General features: G+C 33.8%; 1 protein-coding gene across 17 annotated transcripts in view; it reads right to left on the bottom strand.

Moving 5' to 3' along the window:
- PDLIM5 (PDZ and LIM domain 5) overlaps positions 1 to 19,982 on the bottom strand; it is a 212,107-nt gene that overhangs the window by 84,843 nt on the left and 107,282 nt on the right. For 11 of the 17 annotated variants that reach the window (XM_077882898.1, XM_077882908.1, XM_077882900.1 and 8 more), the window contains 2 exons: positions 2,697 to 2,739; positions 679 to 770 (listed from right to left, as the gene is read on the bottom strand). In XM_077882898.1, the coding sequence (XP_077739024.1) occupies positions 679 to 770; positions 2,697 to 2,739 (135 nt within the window). Of the gene's footprint in view, positions 1 to 678; positions 1,098 to 2,696; positions 2,740 to 19,982 lie in introns of all 17 variants that reach the window. The other 6 variants (XM_077882904.1, XM_077882907.1, XM_077882915.1 and 3 more) reach the window with 2 other exon arrangements.

Here is a 19,982-nt window from a genome sequence, read left to right as displayed (position 1 = left end):
CATCGTATATTCAGTGTCCACTTCTGTAAATCCATCTATTTTAGAAAAACTTTTACAATGTCTGTGCTTCTGTTTGTGAAGCATCCCTTGATGCTGTTGTTCTGTCATTACTGTTTGCTTTTACAGACTAAATTCTAGCTTAAGCTTATCTGAAAAGAATGTTGCTGGCTATCTGACCTAAGCTAGTGCATCATACATAGACATGAGTCAAAACTAAATTTGCTTTCTGTCTTAAGACTACTTCCTAGAAAAAAAGCTTCTTACAAGCTCCTCATTTCCTCTCTTCTTAGGGTGAGATACATAAGCTGACACAACTCTGTTTAAACTTTTGGTGACTAATAAAAGGATGGAAAAAATGAGAAAGAAAGATTCAAGATCTGCCTTGCATTATAACTGCCAGCTGCTCCATGTTATGCCAGGACTTGGAGAAAGAGGTACAGAGTATGTTACACGGTTCATAACATGTCAAAATACATACTTAGGTTTTGATTAACCTATAATTGCCTTGCAGCAAGTGCTGTATGTATATAATATAAAGCTACATGTTAATGAAGCAAATAAAAACTTCATCTCCCTTCCTTCAAAGAACAGCTGATTTGGGGGGGATGTAAATGATTTCCTGGAAATCGCCTGAAAGAAGAGTTTTTAGAAGAGCAGAAAGCACCCTTGGCCACCTACCCATTTTGCTGTTTACTGTCACCCTGGGATCCTCTTCTCTGCCCCTCTGCTAGCTCCTGAGCAGTCTCGGAACACACGCTGGTGACTGCGGGCTGCCGTGGGACATTAACTGCAGGTTTACCAGCGCTCAGTGCAGATGAATGCTGGTCAGCACTAAGATTGGCATTAGCATGCAGTCCAGATGCAGCAAATGAGGGAGGAGTGACAGCAGCCACGGGTGGAGGGGAAGCATGTGATGAAATGGTCGCATGGGCTGGGGTGAAGGCGGACGATGGTGATGGGATGGATGTAACTTTTGGTGAAGACACAGAACCAAAGGGTCGTGGTGCCTTATTGTAGGCCATGTTGGATGTGGATGTGACTTTGGACACAGCAGGAGATGTAATGGGCACAGGTTTAACTACTTCTTTAGGTTCTCCCTATGTAAAATAAAAATAAACATACACAAAACACACCAAATACATGCAAAATAGATTCATTGAAAAGAACACACAGCTAGTTTTTAAAAAGACAAACACAATCATGTTAGCAGCCCAAACTTTACTTGTTTCTAGATAAAAAAAAAATGAGTATAACATGCATGCCAACTGGTTCCAACATGCATACCACAGATGCAAACAATGAGCGTATTTTTTTTTAATAAAAATAAAAAAAGTTTCAAAATATTTAGTAACTAGAATAGGAAAACTATCAAAAAGCCTAAATGCCATCATAAGTGTCAACAGACACTTTAATTTTCCAAAAGGAAAAAATTTTAAATACCCCACAATAAACAAAATATCATTAACAAAAACATTTATTTTAAAATATCCAGTCTTGATTACAATTTCATCTTTCAAACAGCTTACTCTACAGAGTACAATTATTTAAATCATGAGGAAAAAACAGCACATTTCCAAGTCTTCCATTTAAAAAAATTTAAAACAGAGAGAATAAAATCATTTTCATCTAACTCAGAAATGTGCACATTCTAATGAATTATTTTGAATGAAGATACAACTTAAAAGTAAAAATCTCAACAATCCACCTGTTTCTCTGGAATGTTTTGAGATATTATTTGGAGATGGAATAAAATTCTTTCCCTTTTCCAAGATAAATAGTTAATAGTTACATAAGGAAAAAAAAAAAAAAAAACGATCTTAGAGGTTTCTTTATTTCCATTTGTCAAAGAAAATTTAACTAAGAAAAGTCAATTCTTCCTAAAATTAACATAATTTATGTTTGCAAGTCTCTATCCCAAAGAAAGTGTGAAGTTTAAAAAACAAAAACAAGTTAAGCTTCTGTGACATTCAAGAACAAATTCCTACTCATCCTACCATTCCAAAAGAAAAATTCTTTTAAAAACTTACAATGGTGGCCCTATTATGTTTAATTAAAAACAAAAAATAAGTGATCTAAATTAATCTTGTAGAAATAATAAAGCTAATTGAGGGAGACAAAGTAACTTAATGTCTCAGCAAATCAATATAAGTAATTCACTGGAAAGGCACAAACAAAATTAAGGAGAAAATCCCCCAAAGTATAAGCCAGGTGTATATGAAAAACGGTTTGGGACAATTTGAGGATGTATATGAGAGAAAAAACATAGTTGCCAATAACTGAATCCAGGATATTCTGAAAATGTAATTAAAAACTTATTACTATCACTAATAAAATGTTACCAAAGACTTGAGGTACTCATTTTTAGTAACCACTTATTTATTCTCTGTAAAATATGTGAATAAAGATAGGCAATTTGAATGTGAATGTAAAAAAAAAAAAAAAAGGACATTAGTTAGATACTAAATGGCACTGGAAATCATGTTTTAATAACACTGGTATAATTACAGATGTTAATTATGTATGTGTTGATTTCCATCTCCCCCCTGCACCACCACCAATCTTTAAAAGAAAAGAATCATAAGGAAAACTGTATTGAAACTATTAATTGTCAGTATGTCCTAAGATAAGAATGGAAATGGCAGTGATTCAGGAGGGACTATCAAGTGGTACCTAGTGATACCAGATAAGAAACACACCTTTTGAACGGGAACTGGCTCAGGCTTGGGTGTGGCAGATGCCCTAAAGGGAAAAAAAAATAAAGAAAAAGAGAAAAAAATATAAATTTTTGTAAATATCTTATTAATGGAATTATTAGTATATACCTTAATATATTAAATAATCAGAATTTATAGTTTCATAATTCATAGTCTTGACTATTCATCATCTACTAATTAATTCATGTAACTCAAATGCTACAAGTACCTATACCCTTACACACTGTAAGATACTGTATGAAGATACTGAATAAATTCTGGTTGAACTGAGTCACCAAATGAGTATTTATTTGGAATTTATGTTCTTAAATGCTTATGCCAGGTAATATATTTGTTATGGTAAAACTCAACTGTAAATTCTTCTTTAGGCTATATTTTCAGTGAACGAAATAACCATCTTCCATTTGTCTCTTTGTATCAGTACTGTTGCCTGCATGTAATAGGTCATCAGTAATGAGTGTGGCAAAGGAGAGAACAAGGGAAGAAGGGCAAAATTCCATGAATACAGAACCATTTCCAAATTCAAATTAAGTATTTTCAATATATGCTTTTTTGTATTATCACTGTCTCTTTGGTTAGCATGGACTAATAGTGACAATAATTTATTTGAAGCAATTATTGCATATAACCATGACAAATAACCAAAATAGCAACTACCCTTATCCCCATTTTTTACTTGACGTATTTCAAAGTTTAGAGTAAGTAAATTACTAGGATATAGCTGGCTGACAGTTCTTTATTTTATAATATACTAGCTGCAGCCAAGGATAGTAACTAAATGATTGGGAAAGCTTCTAATAATTTAAAGACTACCCAGTATTAAGGTACATATTATGTTTAATCATGCCAGAAGCAATGTGACTCCTCCTATAACACAAGGCTGCAGATAAGACATCAAGTGCAAAATTTAAGAAATGTAACCTAGTAGGTAAATAATAAGTGTAACAATTTAAAGGTTCAAACCATGAGACTGTTTTACTTAGATAACAGATCGCCAATGGAAGGAAGAAGGTAGCATAGGATATTTGATCTCTGAGAATAACTTAATAATGAACTCTAATCAACATTTTTAACAGCAACCAAATTTTCCAATAACAACTAATTTGATTAGTTAGGGCAAGCACTGACTGAGTAATTGACTAACCTAGTGAGAGGCCACAATGGATGCTAACATTCGGTTACTACAATATAGAATTATATTCTGCAAAGCTGTGTAACTTTCCATGTGTACTCTCAAATAGACAAATTCTCCTTTAGCTTTTAGGATTATTATAATAAGCAAAGGAAACAAGTTCAAGTACAGAACAGTGGAATCTTCCTTTCATTGAAATTTCACAATGAGATGTAATCACAGAGGATCTACTTATTAAAACCACCCAAGACATTATTGGAAGTCTGCCATAATAGGATGGTTTCTTTTTTCATTTGGACACTTAAAGGTGTATGGAACTCTTCTAGAAACATAAAAACAATTTATAAAAAGAACTGGATGTTCAACAGTCACCAAGTTTCCAAACAGAATAGAATGCATATATCCTATGTCTATGAAAACAATCCTTTAGTTTTTTCAGGGTGTTAACACGTTCTTAACCAACGTTAGCAACAATAACAAGAACCTCAGAATGGTTAGTTTACTTAATTTTGGAATCCAACCTCTTTTTTTGTTGAGAAAGCACAGAATAATAATGAGTCCTAAAATACTTTATGTATTGAAAGTCTGCAAAAATACTGCTTTGAAATCTTGAATTCACAAATGAACTTACAATCTGAAACCTGAATCTGTTAGCCCTGCTTGCCTTCTGATAAAATTTCACAAGTGCAACTACCTGAAGTATGACAGAAAAAAAAATGGATAACACATCTTCAAAATTCCAGAATTGGGTCCACTACACATTAAAAACACAAACATCATTTTGTAAGGAAAAAATACTTACTTATAATGAAATGTCAAACAAAGTAGTTGACACTAGATGCAATAAAAATTAGTTCCTTGAGCTTAATTATTTAAATAACCACCAAATGAGTCATAAAATCATTAAAACTTAGATTTCCTTTAAAGTTACTCTGTCACACGACATGCAGGTATTCATTTAAGCCATGTAATTTTTTAACCATTGTACTTAAAATGGCCCTCATTTTAGAGTGTCGTTTTGCTTTTTGGAGTGAAGAGAAGTCAAACTGCTGTCATTAAAAATATTTGGAAAAACATTTTAACACACACAGTATATATGTACCTATAACATGCATTAGTTACATTTTAAAAGATCAATATTTAAGTGTACTTATATTTAAATGTATTTTTTATTTAAGTGTATATTTAAGTATAATTACATACTCTTAGGACACTAAAACTATTGTGGCTTGAAAAATTAAAATACATGACAAATGAAATCTATAAAATTAATGAACAGCAAAATTAATAAACAGCTTTAAAAATTCAATTTTTACTATTATAAAATAACAAAATAAAAAGATATACCACCTTTCCACCTTTTGCTCTCGTGTGTAGAGATTTTTTTTAATGTTAATACATAATGTTTGAGAGACTACACATTGCTGGAAAAACTATATATTAACACAACTCTCTTGAAAAATAATTTGCCATGTATTTGTAAAAAGCCCTGAAGAAAGCCCGTGCCCTTTGAGATAATGATCAACTTCTGGGAATATATCATAAGGAAATAATCTGATATGTGGAAAGGACTTTATGTATATTTATTAACTACAGTGTAACTTATAATATTGAAAAATTGGAAACAACCAATTAAATAAACAATGAGGAAATGGTTAATTGCAATATAACCATATGGTGAAACATCCAATGAGTAAAATCATTTTTTGAAAGAATCCTGAACTGCATGATAACATGCTTACTTTATGATATTCAGTTGAAAAGAAAAGAGATAAAAAAGCATATCCAGCATGGTCAATGCATGAAAAAAAGCAGATGGAAATAGACTAACATTTTAGTAAAGGCTCTCTACAAATAGTATTTGCTTTTTCTCTTTTGTGTGTTTTCTGTTTTATAAAATGTACATGTGTTTTTTTATGGCAAGTAAGACTATTTCTCAAAGTATATTTCATGGAAAACTACTTTTCAAAGAACAAAACAAAAAAAGAGGTTCTGTTACCAAAGATATCTGGGAAACTTAAAAGTTATATAAGCATGTTAACTGCTGCGGGGCAGAGGCTGTGGAGGGTGGTCGCAGCTCCCTAGTTGATGGTTCATCTTGGTTTCATTTTTTTTTTTTTTTTTTTTTCATCTTGGTTTCAGATAATCCCAGTGACACGTCCCTCCCAACAAGAACAGAAAGGGGATCAGGGGACACTCCCAGCCCCCCAAACAGGTCAGCCCCTATTAAAGTTGATGCCTGCAAAACAAAAAACAAAAAAAAAAAAACAAAACAAACAAAAATAAGCATGTTAATCACAGAACTTCTTAGAGCCTTTAAATGCCTAAAGAAAAAAACTGCAGATTGTTGTCCATACCCCTTTGAAGTATGACATACTCATCTGTTTAGAATACTTATTTATTTAGGAAACCTTTTTTCTTAAAACTGGAGTTAGGGGGAAAAACCCTCCAGAAAATGCTATTTTAAAGAAACAGTAAAGAAAGTAAACCTCTGTAAATCTGAAATGTTTACTTAAGTCTCCTACAAGTGGCTGAAATGAAAGAAAATAAATATCTTAATCCATACAATCTTCGAAACTTTTCGTTATATCAAATAGTTTCTTTATCAAACTATTGATTTCTTCAACTGTGTTTAATAAGTAAGATACTCAAAGATTATGAGCATAATCAATGTTTTAGAAAGGAAAATCTCATTTCCCTCACCAAGCTGAAATACGTGTTTCCTATATTCCCATAGGAGAAAATCCTAACAAGTATTTGAATAATATTTTGAATTACTGAATAATAAAAACTATTTCTCAGAATTAAGATTTTTACAGTCATCTTTCAAAAAAAGTAAACACATTATACCCAGCATTTACACCCTTACTTTAGAAATGTCAGAAATTACTTAAAAGTGAATCATTTTTAAAAGATTTTTAAATAGATAAGCAGTTTTTAAAACTAATGTAAAGTTATTAAAAATTACATCTACATTTTCCCCTTTAAATCCTGGGAAATACACAATGGGATAATATATCTCCCTTTCTTTTTTTTTTTATTTTTTTTTATTTTTTATATCTCCCTTTCAACTGCAGTGATCACCACAAGTCACTTTTGTGTAGTGTGTGTTTCAAACCAGCAGAGATCCTGGCAATGGCTTAGTGCCATGGGCTCAACAATTTGCTTATTGTTCTCTGTTCTCTTAGTGTGAAGCCACTGTACAGGAGTAAGCCATGATGGTGAGAGACTGATGCATTGGCCCAATACTATCCTCAGGCTCATGGAATTCAAAGAACAAAGCCATCAGTGTGGCTACAACAATCTATTTTGAAAGGTGATTGATTTTTCTAAGAGCAGCATCCAAAATAAAAATCCTGGGTACACTGCAACCAGTTTCAAAACTTCTGGCTAAACAGTTCAAAGACCTCTATGTTATAATGGATTTTATTAGAGACTAAAATTGTGATGCCCTGGTTATAATGATGTATAGGAAAAATAATGCTATAAATAAGCAATAGCTCTATCAGGAATTAGATTCAAAGGAATCAAACAAAACTGCATCTTATGAACACCCAATGAATGGTATTATATTTAAGTTATATAATGAATTAATGGATTTTTATAATACTGCTTTATAAAATAATGTGCTTTCAGCTTAAAAAGTAGCCAACGAATGCTCACATTGGTATTTAAGAATGAGGAATTAAGCAACAGAACTAGACTGATAAAGATTATTCACATTACTCATAATGTCTTAATGACTCCTTCAACCATATCTAATATACTTAACTCATAAACAATCATACAGAAAACAGAAGGATTTTTAAGTTCCTTTTCTGTGAGATGAGCTCTATCTAAGTTTCCCACAACATGGCCATCTTTGGACTCACTGACCTCAAGACCCGTAAACACTAGGGTACATCATTAATCACTTTAATTGCAAAGTTGTCAATTTGCAATAACAAAGCAACTCCAGAGGGGAAAAAAGTGAGCACTCAACTGTGCAGAGGGATGTCTCCTTAAACAATTCCTCCATATTTTATTGTAGTTCCAGTCAGTCTACTGTAAATTCAAACCTTAAACATTTAAACCACTTAGGGCAATGTATTTATGATTTTTTCTAAAAGACTTGAGAATCTGTAAGGATTAAATTTTCTATAAATAAAAGTACAAAAAAGTTATATCATAACACCTTTTGGCTTATAAAATATTGTGTTCACCACATACACATGCACTCATACATACAGTCTCACTCTCAATTTCTCTCCCGCTCTGCATCTTCTTTATCTTACCATGGGGACTAACATAGTATCTTTTATTCCTATCAAAAGGGAAAAAGAACCCAAAGCTGGACATATTTTGAACAATGAGAAAAAGAAGGTAAGAAAAGAGAAGCAAGGGGATTGCTCTAGTCCATCTGAGTGGCTGGGACCCCCTCTGCTTGGGCTTGGCTTGAGACTGGGAGAGGCTCTGATTCCACACGTAAGGATGAAGGGCTTTTGTTCTAAGATCCTTCTCAGATGGTCATAGCAGTTGATGAGGTTTGAGAAGAAACTCAACCAATTCTAAATCAAGCCACAGAAGAACAGAGGGCAGGAGGAGGAGAGACCAAGACAGGGAGGAAAGAAGGAAAAGACTTCTACTGAGCTTGCCTGACCTGCATGGCACACTATTTGGGGGCACGGCAGGAGTTCAGAGGTGGGGGGGAGAATAGACAAGGAAACATTAAGCTAAATTTAAAGTGATAAAATATTTCCCATTATACAAATAATGATAGCATCAGCATTACATTACATTACCATTTACCGGGGTCTTACTAGGAGCTCAACATTGAATTAAGGCCTTATATACAATACACTGCTTAATTTCAGAAATAAAGCTCAGAAATGTTAAATAATTTGGACTCCTAATGCCAAGTTTAATGCCAATGTCCCCATTTTTCTCCCTCTAATATATCCATCTCACCCAGCAGGAACCAAGAGATTAACAAATATTTCTTCTTCTCATGCTATGCTGCTTTAATTTTTATGGTTGAAGTTCACAAATTTGATGCTATTAAGATCTTCAGAAATGTAAACTGAATATTGATCAATTTGAATAACTAGTTTTGGTGACAGTTTTATATGTTACATGTCATCTTTCACTTGAGATTATCCTTTCATCTGTCCATTAATCAATATTTATTGAGGCGCAGGCACTGTTCCAGCCAGGGGAATATAGTAGCAAACAAGGCAAAGAAGGTTCCTGCCTCAAATCTACATTCTAATGAAGGAGGTAGATAATAAGTCAATAAATAAGACAGTTTCATATAGTGATAAATGCAAAATTTCACATTATTCTACCTGATTCTAATGGAAGAAATTTATTTTTTCTACTTAACATTTATTACCATAAAAACATTTTTAAACATTTTTCATCTGTCCGTCCATTCTGCCTCATGTCCATACTCAAAATAACCTCGGAACACTGAAGGGGAAAAAAATGTATTTTTCTAACTAGTATTTATAAAAGAGCTTCTATCAAAAAGACTGTTAAAGAAATTGTGTAATATTTTAGATATGTTCAAGTTTAAATAAAAGGAACTTCAAAGTCCAGGCTAATGTATTCTTATTATAGGTAAAATTCTTTTACAGGGAAAATACTATTTCAGTAGAAATTTTAAATAAGGAATCTATTTTATATGCCCCACTATTAAGAAATGTTAAACTTTACTGTAAGGGGCCAGACGGTCAATACTTTAGTTTTTGTGGGTCATAGGCTCTCAATTTAATGCTTAAAGGTTCTATCATTAGAACAAGAAGAATGACAAGTGTAAATAAGTGGGCATGCCTACGTTCCAATAAAACTTTATTCATAAGAACAGGATGGGGGCTAATTCTGGTCAACCTCTGGTTTAGATCATTTTATGGTTTTCATTATAACAAACCTTCTGGAAATAATCCTATATGAACATGGCTCTTTTGGACTGTAAGCCTCACAATTATTCTGCATAATAAAAAAATCTTAGTTACAATTTCTTCAGACACTGACATGAATAAAAATATGAGAGCTTAGCACCTCATCAATCTTTCTGTGGTTGCTGGGCACTACTTGTCAATTCCTTTTAACCCCTCTATCTCGAACTTTGGTATTACTTGCAACTGAATGACCCAACCTAAACTTCCAAATCACCAGCTCAAATAAAATTCACACCACATGGCATTGATGAAGCTTGGTGAAGAGACGGGGTTAATGTTATTGGATTAAGATGATATTTTAGGCACTATTTTTAACTCCACTACTCAGTACTTCAGTTTATTTGCTAATACATGATAAGGGTTAATAAAAACCTCTCTCATTTTCTGCTATATATTGTGAATGAACTATTAATAATATGTATTTTTTTAATTCTAAGAGAGTTAACTAACAAGGATGCACTATGCATTCTGTGAGAGAAGCAGAAAGGGGTAAATTCCTTCTTTCTCATTCTTGTCCACAAAACTCTATACTTTATTTCATATTAGGAATGGACAGTAATACTTTCAACATTGATATAAACAAGCAATTAATGACAGAGTTGCATTCTCTGAAAACCTACTGGTTTATAGCTTTCTTTGGGCACAATGCTAATCACTTCTATTTAATATATACTTTCTTCTAGCTCCAATCGGTAAGAAAAAAAATATTTTTATCAACATAGTCCTTGATTGCTAATATAAAAATAATAGGATTTGTAAAGTAAATAATCTACTTGTGAAAATTCAGGAGTTCCATTGATACATCTACATCTTTCTGGCTCTTTCAATGATACTATTAAGATACTCTTAAATAACAAATGTGGTTAACATTCATTCATATTAGGAAAGTAGGCATCAATGACAAACTATATGCATAACTGGATTTTCAGAGACTTATAGCCATGCATATAAAACTAATGCTTCAGGAAAACTCTTATGATAAGCACCAGATGATGGAGAGTAGGAGAAAAGTAGTATAAAAGCAGGCACAATTCATAAATTTACTTACTTTTTTCTTCCCTTTAGGAAAAGCTTAGAGCCCTAAAAAGACTGAGAGAACCTATCTTTCATTTCTCTTACCAAGCTCTTTGTTAATAGAGAGGAATTCTTTGAGAAATAGGAGAAATAGGTAAATGAAGGTTGCAAGTCTAGGTTACCAAAAAAATAAATTAGCTAACTCTACAGTTTCTTTGTTGATACAACAAGGATAATAATCTTTCCTTGAGGAATTGTTTTGAGGATAAAATGAGATCACGAATGTCATACACCTTTGTGACTGACACAGAGTCAGCAGTGATAGAGACTACTTTCCTACTCCTTATACAGAAGATCTGACCCTTGAGTTATAGAAATTATTTTTTCTTATTATATACTGTTATAATCAAACCAAATTATCTACCAGGATAAGTTTCAAGAGAAAACAACAAACTAGAAATGGATGAAAAAATATCACTTGTTGAGTATATGCCAATCATTTCACTTGGCCCATTATATAAATTATATCACCTATTTTTCTTGAGAGAGTAATACTGTTCTCATTTTAATACAGGAAGAGAAGCTCAAATGAGTTAAATTATTTGACCACAATTTAGAATTTGAAAAAGGCAGAACTGAGAACTGAATGCAAGTTTTCGATATTCTCTATAAGCAGCTCTAAACCTCAGTATTATGGAGCCTTTAATCTATTCTTCCATATTTTTTTCTAGATAAGCAGAGTATCTTCCCCATAGCAATAAGAATTCTAAAATAACTTCATTTTCCAGCAGGTTCCATAATGATTATCATCTATGGTGCTAAACTGAGTGTTTTACTTAAAATTGCAACCAGCTTCTGAAGTTAGTGGCCACGTAGATCCCAAGATACCACATCACAAGACATTCCTGTGTGTATGTTATGAATTACATGTTTCTGTTTCCTCTTCACAATCTTGAGAAAATAAAGGAACAGGTATCATAGTCCCCATTATAGTTATCAAGGGTGATATACTACCAATAATCCAGAATGAATCAGGCTACAGGTTTGATTTGTGCCCTGTGACACACTAGTGCATGCTGAGCATGTAAGATTATAGAAATAATCATGATGGTTCCTTTTAATTAGGTTTTGGCTAGATATTCATATATACTGGGTAACTAAATATATACCTACATCCATAAATATACCCACATACATACCTAAGTCACCTAATAATACATTTTTGATAGTGTTCAATTCTTTTTGAATCAGCTTTATTTTTTTATAAACAAATACACACACACACACACACACACACACACGCACCTTTATGTTATGGACAGAATCCAGTTCCCATTAACCACCAGATTTGTTATTAGTATGGCCTTATATATTACCATAAGTTATTTTAACCAAGCACCTTCTCATTCCTGACCAATATGTCTTATACCCAATGTCACTTCAAGTTCAAGGGCAATACCTGCGTTATAATTTCCTTAATTTCATTAATTTATTAATTACTTCTACAGGGACAGCTGGGTGGCTCAGTGGTTTAGCACCTGCCTTTGGCCCAGGTCATGATCCCAGGATCCAGGCTCAAGTCCCGCATCTGGCCCCCTGCGTGGAACCTGCTTCTCCCTCTGCCTATGTCTCTGCGTGTCTCTCTCTCTCTCTCTCTTGCTCTCGCTCTCGCTCTCTCTCTCTGTCTCTGATGAATAAATAAATAAAAACTTAAAAAAAAATTCTACAAATACTCACTGAGCCCCTAACACACCAAGTTGTTGTAGGGCAGTGGGGCAAGAGTAATGAATGAAACAAACTACCTACTTTGAGGGGAAGCAGACTAAAAACAAGTATATCACATGGTAATAAGCAAAACAGAGTCTAGTAAAGCAAGACAGGAAAGGGATATGTTATCTTATATAAAAGAGTCAGAGAAGACCTCTCTATTAAGATGAAATCTGAGCAGAGACCTGAAGTAGAGAAATCAAGGTCAACCAAATAGCAAGTGTAAAGTCTCTAAGGTAAGAATGTGCCAGTGAGGCACAGGAGCTAGGAAAGCTGGGAGGTCAGTGAGAGGCACAGCCAGAGAGAGAAGTGGGAGCTAGAGCACATAAGCTACTTTATGCCAATATAAGAACCTGGTCTTATACTCTAAGTGAGAGGAACAAGTATCCTTAATCACAGCACTTCATTTTTGTAAGAAAGTTAAATCCACATCTGAAATTAAAGAAGATTAAATCTAAATACAGTGTTGAGCAATAAATTACCCTGTATATATGTTTGAACCGTATAAGCCTACTTACTAACCATAAAAGAAGGGGAAGAGGGACTGAAACTTGCCTAAAATCTTAAATATATTGAGATAAAACACAAATAGAAGATAGCAAAATACCTAATTTGTTCTTCATACATCCAAAGTGTAAAAGAATGTTTTTTGAAGTTCACATTTATATGCTCTCTGTCCTATACTAATATCAGAGGCACAATTTTGCCAGTAACTTTTTCCAGATACATCTCTTTTTCTATTTTTGTCTAGGCTAAACACATTAAATTACAAACTTTTTTTGTAAAGTGGGTATTTTTAGGTATTTCAATAAAATTCAAAAGGACAAGCATTCCAGTATTTAGCGCAGCCTTATTAGGAAAACAAAGTCAGTCTGCTGTCTGTGGAGAGCACAGGAATGAAAACTTTTCATTCTTTATAGTCTCAACTTATGTTTTTCCACTTATTTAACCCTCAAAAAATAATTTGGGATATGTTTAGGTCTTTTAAAAATCTGGAGGTAGTTACTCAGAGTCCAGGAATTTAAAAATTAATGATCAAATGCGACTATTTTAGCCATAGATAAATCAGTCTATCCTTGTTCAATTAAGATGAGACTCTAATTTCACACTTATCAGTTCACTGTAGAATCCTGTCCAATATCATCATCATTGAATCTCGTTAAATTAGGTCAAAGTATTCAATATAATATCTAAATCAAAAAGGGAAAATTTAAAGCCAGAAAACATTAAAATATTTGTTCATTTTGGAGTACCTGAGTGGCTCAGTTAGTTAAGCATCCAACTCTTGATCTCAGCGCAGGTTTTGATCTCAGGGTCATGAGTTCAAGCCCCACACTAAGTTCCAGGCTGGGTGTGGAGCCTACTTAAAAATAAAATAGGGGCACCTGGGTGGTTCAGTGGTTGAGTGTCTATCTTAGGCTCAGGTTGTGATCCTGGGGTCCTGGGATCAAGTTCCGCATCAGGCCCCCCACAGGGAGCCTGCTTCTCTCTCTGCCTATGTATGTCTCTGCCTCTCTCTCTCTCTGTCTCTCACAAATAAATAAATAAAATCATAAGTAAGTAAACAAATAAATAAATAAATAAATAAAATGAATAAATGAATTTGTTCATTCTTTTATTATTTGTGATTAGCATATAACTACCACAATAGACTATCACATAGAAAGGGCTGAAATGCATTCAATTTTTCCTTTATTAAGAAACTTTTTTTTTAATTTATTTTTTATTGGTGTTCAATTTACTAACATTTATTAAGAAACTTTAGTTTTGTTTATAGATACTGAATTTTGTCTGTAAGGTAAAACAGTATTGCTTCTATTTCTGATTAATTATATAATGGACTTTGTTGTGAAATTTAGGCTACATTAGAATTCCCAATGTTAAAGTATTACTTTTAACAAAGGGATGATATAAAATCTTACAAATTATATTCTCTATCCTAATACCTCTGATATGGAAGGAAGAAAATCCAAAACTGTAGCAAATTAACAACACATTTTACCTATTTTACCAAAAGGCAAGCTTATTGTCCTGAGAGAATTCCCTCCACCACTGTTTGAATCTAATATATTAGAACATGACCCTTGAATACTGCTTCATAACAGCACACAACTCACAACATAGTTGACTCATAATGTAAGTTCAGCAATACCCAAATTGATCTACAGCTTTCCATGGGACAAATCCACTGATCAAATGTCAAATTGCTTCAAAAATTTCTAAATGCTTATTCTCAGTTTCAGCACTTACCTTATTGTAGACCAGGAGCAAATAGTTAAAACTGGCACCAGTGTCCAGGGACTGCCAAGTGAGTAGAAGTGGTGTAGACCACCACTGTAAACCATTTAATCACAATACACAGTCAGAAATATATTTTATATCATGACCTACCTAGTACAAATATGAACCAATAAAACATATTTTCATGTGCAATTTGTTAAAATATATTCTGTTCTAGTCTGTTTCATTTAAAAAAACAAAAAAAGTAGGGAGGGGAAATGCTGGTCCTGACTCAAAAAACTAAATGCATAATAAACTTCAGTTTGAGAAACACTAATCTTTACTCAAAGGCAGAGAGCACAGAAAGGTCTGGAAGGTTGGCAGGTGATATAATAAACACAATGGCTATCACACAAATAGTGGTTCACAGAACTGAAACAGCCCATTCATGAAACAATATTAAACTAGTTTTAACTTTTGAAAAACACTGCATCCAATTATATCCTCAAAGGAACAAAATGAACAGACATAACAATAACAATAATTAACACAGGCTTTGGCTAGGGTATGTCTGTAGAGTTCAATCTCACTAAATTTGCTTTTGACAAATTTATAATCACTGAGAAGAACAGAAATGCTAACCATAGGTTACTATATGTAACTTTCCAACAATGACATCCTCTAGCAAGTACTTACTATAAATTGGTGGAGATTTTCCCTATTTGAAAATGTGTGAAAACTTAGAAAAGCCAAACACTAATACCTAAGTCATAAGACAAATAATGTGAAATATATTAGGCTCTTTAGTGAAAGAAAAACACATTGTCTCATCTGATATCTCTCATATGTTGGTGCTGAAAGATCTCTAAAGAACAGGAATTGGTGATTCCTATATTTACTTCCTCTTTTTATTAGATTCACAGAAGGACCTGGGACCTCATAAAGGATCAGAAATCAGTCAATAGAAAAACACACAATGTACTCAATATTGTGATCTTAAAAAAATGCAAACTATTTACAATAAATGGAAAACTACTTATATAGCTTTGGCATCACAGTTCCTGATTCCTTTTAAGATAACAATGATTCTTTTCTTCCATAACTATTCTGATATTTAACTCTTTGGGCTGCTTTTCTAAAATGTTCTAACTGAACACCAACAGTGAGATTTTAATTAAAAGGACTTTCACTTAATTAGAGCTGTCTAACTGGAATGGGCTGTTTGGTGATGTTCACACAGGAGCTGTATCATTGTTTCAGGGTTCTTTCCTAGGAGAAGGCCAAATCGACTGGCTATATTAGCTAATTCTTTTATTTCTCCTAGGGAATGTATTATTACCTATGACAAGGTGGAAGAGACACAGAAAAGACTGGCAAATAAATCCAACACTAACACTGGCCTCAAAGATTTTAAAATTCATCTAAGGGATCCCTGGGTGGCGCAGTGGTTTGGCGCCTGCCTTTGGCCCAGGGCACGATCCTGGAGACCCGGGATGGAGTCCCACGTCAGGCTCCCAGTGCATGGAGCCTGCTTCTCCCTCTGCCTATGTCTCTGCCTCTCTCTCTCTCTCTCTGTGTGACTATCATAAAGAAATAAAAAAATAAAATAAAATAAATAAAATAAAATTCATCTAAGATAGTGTGGTCACTTTGATAAATAGTGTAGTCTTTAGAATGTCCAGTACATCCCAGAGTTAAGAGCAGATCGCCTAGATTCTAATCCTAGTTCCTCCATTTACTAGTTGTTTAACTTACTAGTAAGTTAAAAGCTAGGCTAAACACATTAAATTATAAAGTAAGCGTATGTTACTTAAGCTCTCTATTTCCTCACTTGTAAAATAAGAACAGTAACAATACTTATCTCTCTTATCAAGGGTAATTATGAAAACTCAATGAAAAAATGCCTGTAAGGTGTTTAGAGCAATGCTTGCCACATGGACACTATTATAGTGTCAGTTATGGTATTTAATATCTCTTATGACATGAAAACTGAACATAAATGACAACTATCATCTTCTTCCAGGCTCCAGGCTTTTATGAGAGAAGAATTTAACATTACACACAATATTGTTTTCTGAAAGCCACCTCACCAGTCTAATTTCAGAAAATGTCAGTTCTTGGCTACCATAAGAATGAGGATGTACTAGGGATAATGGGAAATGGGATAGATAACCCCATTCCAAATCATTCATCCCTAAGTCCCCAGAGTGAAACTAAAGTCTTCTTTTCTTCTAAACACTTCTTTGGCTCAGTGGTTAAGCATCTGCCTTTGGCCCAGGGTGTAGCCCTGGAGTCCCAGAATCCAGTCACACATCAGGCTCCCTGAATGGAGTTTGCTTCTCTCTCTATGTCTCTGCCTCTCTCTCTCTCTCTCTCTGTGTCTCTCATGAATAAATAAATAAAATCTTAAAAAAAAAAAAAATAAAACAGTTCTTTCAACTAGCAACAATCCTAGGCTAGGTGGGCTACATTTGCTTCTGAAAAGTTAATTGAACTAGAAAGTCATCGAATTACCAAGGGAAAGTCAATGACTCTCTTCTTCTAAATTACCCTCAGGCATTTTACTGAACCCAAGGTACAAAGGCAACAGGTAGGCTCACCATGGTATTGTGTACTTGCCCTCAGAGGTAACATCTGGGGGATAAGTGTGGCCCTTGGATGCCTCTGAAACCATCACAGTCACTGGCAAGGAAGTCTATGTAGATAAGAAACTATATCACAGGCTGTCCAGAGAACAAGCTCTGTTCCCAATCCCAAGAAGAAATCCAGCATATTAAAACTTTCTCCAAAAGTATTGCCAAGTACTGAAGTTCTATAAACAAAAAAAAGTTATGACACAAATAGTCAAAGCCAAAAACATGTATGTCATGGTATAGCCAACACATTTCCTCTCTCATTTTCATCAGTGGTTACAATCTAAAAACCCAGTCATATATGGCAATAAAATATAAAAATTATACATCAGAATTAGCAGCTATGTTCATGGGCCACACCCAAGGCTGTGGGTGAGCTGCATACCTCAATTAATGTTGAGAATCACATAAGGAAATTAAACTTGCATTATAATTTTTGTTCCCGTTTTGACATGCACAACATCTAAGAGTTCGACTACTTTCACACATGGCCTTGTTTTCAGCTGTCTATCACATAAAATTGCAATTTAGCATCTCACCGATCTGTTTTCTAGGGAAACCTACCCCAGAGCAAACACTGACATATGCTTATGCTTTGCTGTTCCTATGAAAACAAGATGTGACATGACTCACTGTTCTTCTTGCTGAATTATGTGTCTTCTGTGAGTTCTGAAGAGACTAGCAGTTAAAATGTGCTGGAATATTGATGAGTATGGCTATTAAAAAAAAGTTATTTAGAAGGAATATTTGTAGAAGTAAAGCAGTCTTGTAAAAATAGCACTAGATAGAAGGTCAGGTTCAGATAATTATAGTTTACCATTTCAGAATCACGAAAAATGTTTGCTATAACCTAAAGATTTGCTGTAGTCTATGTTTGATAAAACTAGACACTAAGAAAACCAGGATGGTGCCTGAAATTGGACAAAATCCTTAGTAAAGTCTTGAGAAACCAAAAAATTACATAGATCTTAAAAGATCATCTAAACTGGCTTTATATATTATCAACATTAAAATCATTAATAAAATCTTTTTTATTCTTTAGGTTTCCTGATAGATAAATAATAACCTGGTTTATGTTAAACTATCACAATTTCCTACTAGTCTATTCAAAATTCCTCACTGTATAATATAAAATTTTTAGTTTACCAAAAATACTAAGCATAACTATCTACACATAGACTCAAATATTGCTACAGCTGAAATGCTTTAGACAAAAAATTTCATCATAACCACTTGCAGAAACCAAACACATGGTTTTATTAAAAACACTCTTCAAGATAAATATACACTTACATAACTTAATTCTCATTACATTATTATACTAGAAAAAAAAGAGACCCTGACACTTCATTTTACAGAAAAACATAATAGAGCAGTGATTTATGACCTCACCTAGAATAAAAGTAAAGCAATGAATCCATGCTGAAAGCCCAAATTTTTATTCCCAAAGTAGGTCAGTATTATAACCCCTGGTGTTATACTTGAATGTATTTCAAGGCCCGATATACAAAACAAAAGCACAGCTTCTCTTGTTGAAGTACAAGTATAGGCAGAAAACTCTGAATGCATTTCACTGGCCATGTGATACCACCAACCATAGTACACTTATGATAGAATTTGATAAAGATGAATCTTCTTTATATATAAACAGGAAAAATGAAGTTCAGAAAGAAAAGGTTGACTACCACTTCATTGTCCTTTCTACCATACTTGAAATCTGAGTCTTTCCTATGCCTCCATTTTTTCATTTGATAAATGGGTATATTTTCTACTCATCTGCTTTACGAAGAGAGAGCATAATATCAAGGAAATTAAAAGCATGAATTTTATTTGAAACCAAGACTTACATCTTTTTTTTTCTTAATCTACTTAACATTGTAATCATCATATGGTACTATCATAGACAAATTCATTATAAGCAGTTTATGTCACTAATTTCGCACTTTAGTAGTAGCTGAAGTAAAGTCAAATGGAAAAGTTTACATACTAAAGTTAAAAACAGGATTCTTCACATTAGTGTTCAATTCTACTAGACCACAATTCTATATCATCTAAAGAAAAATAACATTTGAAACCAATTTTTGGGGATCCCTGGGTGGCGCAGCGGTTTGGTGCCTGCCTTTGGCCCAGGGCGTGATCCTGGAGACCCGGGATCGAATCCCACATCGGGCTCCCGGTGCATGGAGCCTGCTTCTCCCTCTGCCTGTGTCTCTGCGCCTCTCTCTCTCTCTGTGACTATCATAAATAAATAAAAATTAAAAAAAAAAATTTAGAAACCAATTTTTGTTTTGTCAATTTTTTAAATAGATGAAATCCGCTCACAAACTTGATAATGCTATTCCCCTTCCTTAAAAGTTTGTATTCTTGGGGCATCTGGGTGGCTCAGTGGTTGAGGGTCTGCCTTTGGCTCAGGTCATGATGCCAGGTCCTGAGATCAAGTCCCAGATCTGGCTCCCCACAGGGAGCCTGCTTCTTCCTCAGCCTATGTCTCTGCTTCACTCTCTGACTCTCATGAATAAATAAATACAATCTTAAAAAAAAAAAAAAAAAACTGTTTGTACTC

Source organism: Canis aureus, chromosome 33 (assembly GCF_053574225.1).
Source record: "Canis aureus isolate CA01 chromosome 33, VMU_Caureus_v.1.0, whole genome shotgun sequence".
In the NCBI taxonomy this organism is placed as follows: Eukaryota; Metazoa; Chordata; class Mammalia; order Carnivora; family Canidae; genus Canis; species Canis aureus.
Note: the sequence above shows the minus strand (reverse complement) of the source record. Positions and strands in the feature narration are given on the sequence as shown.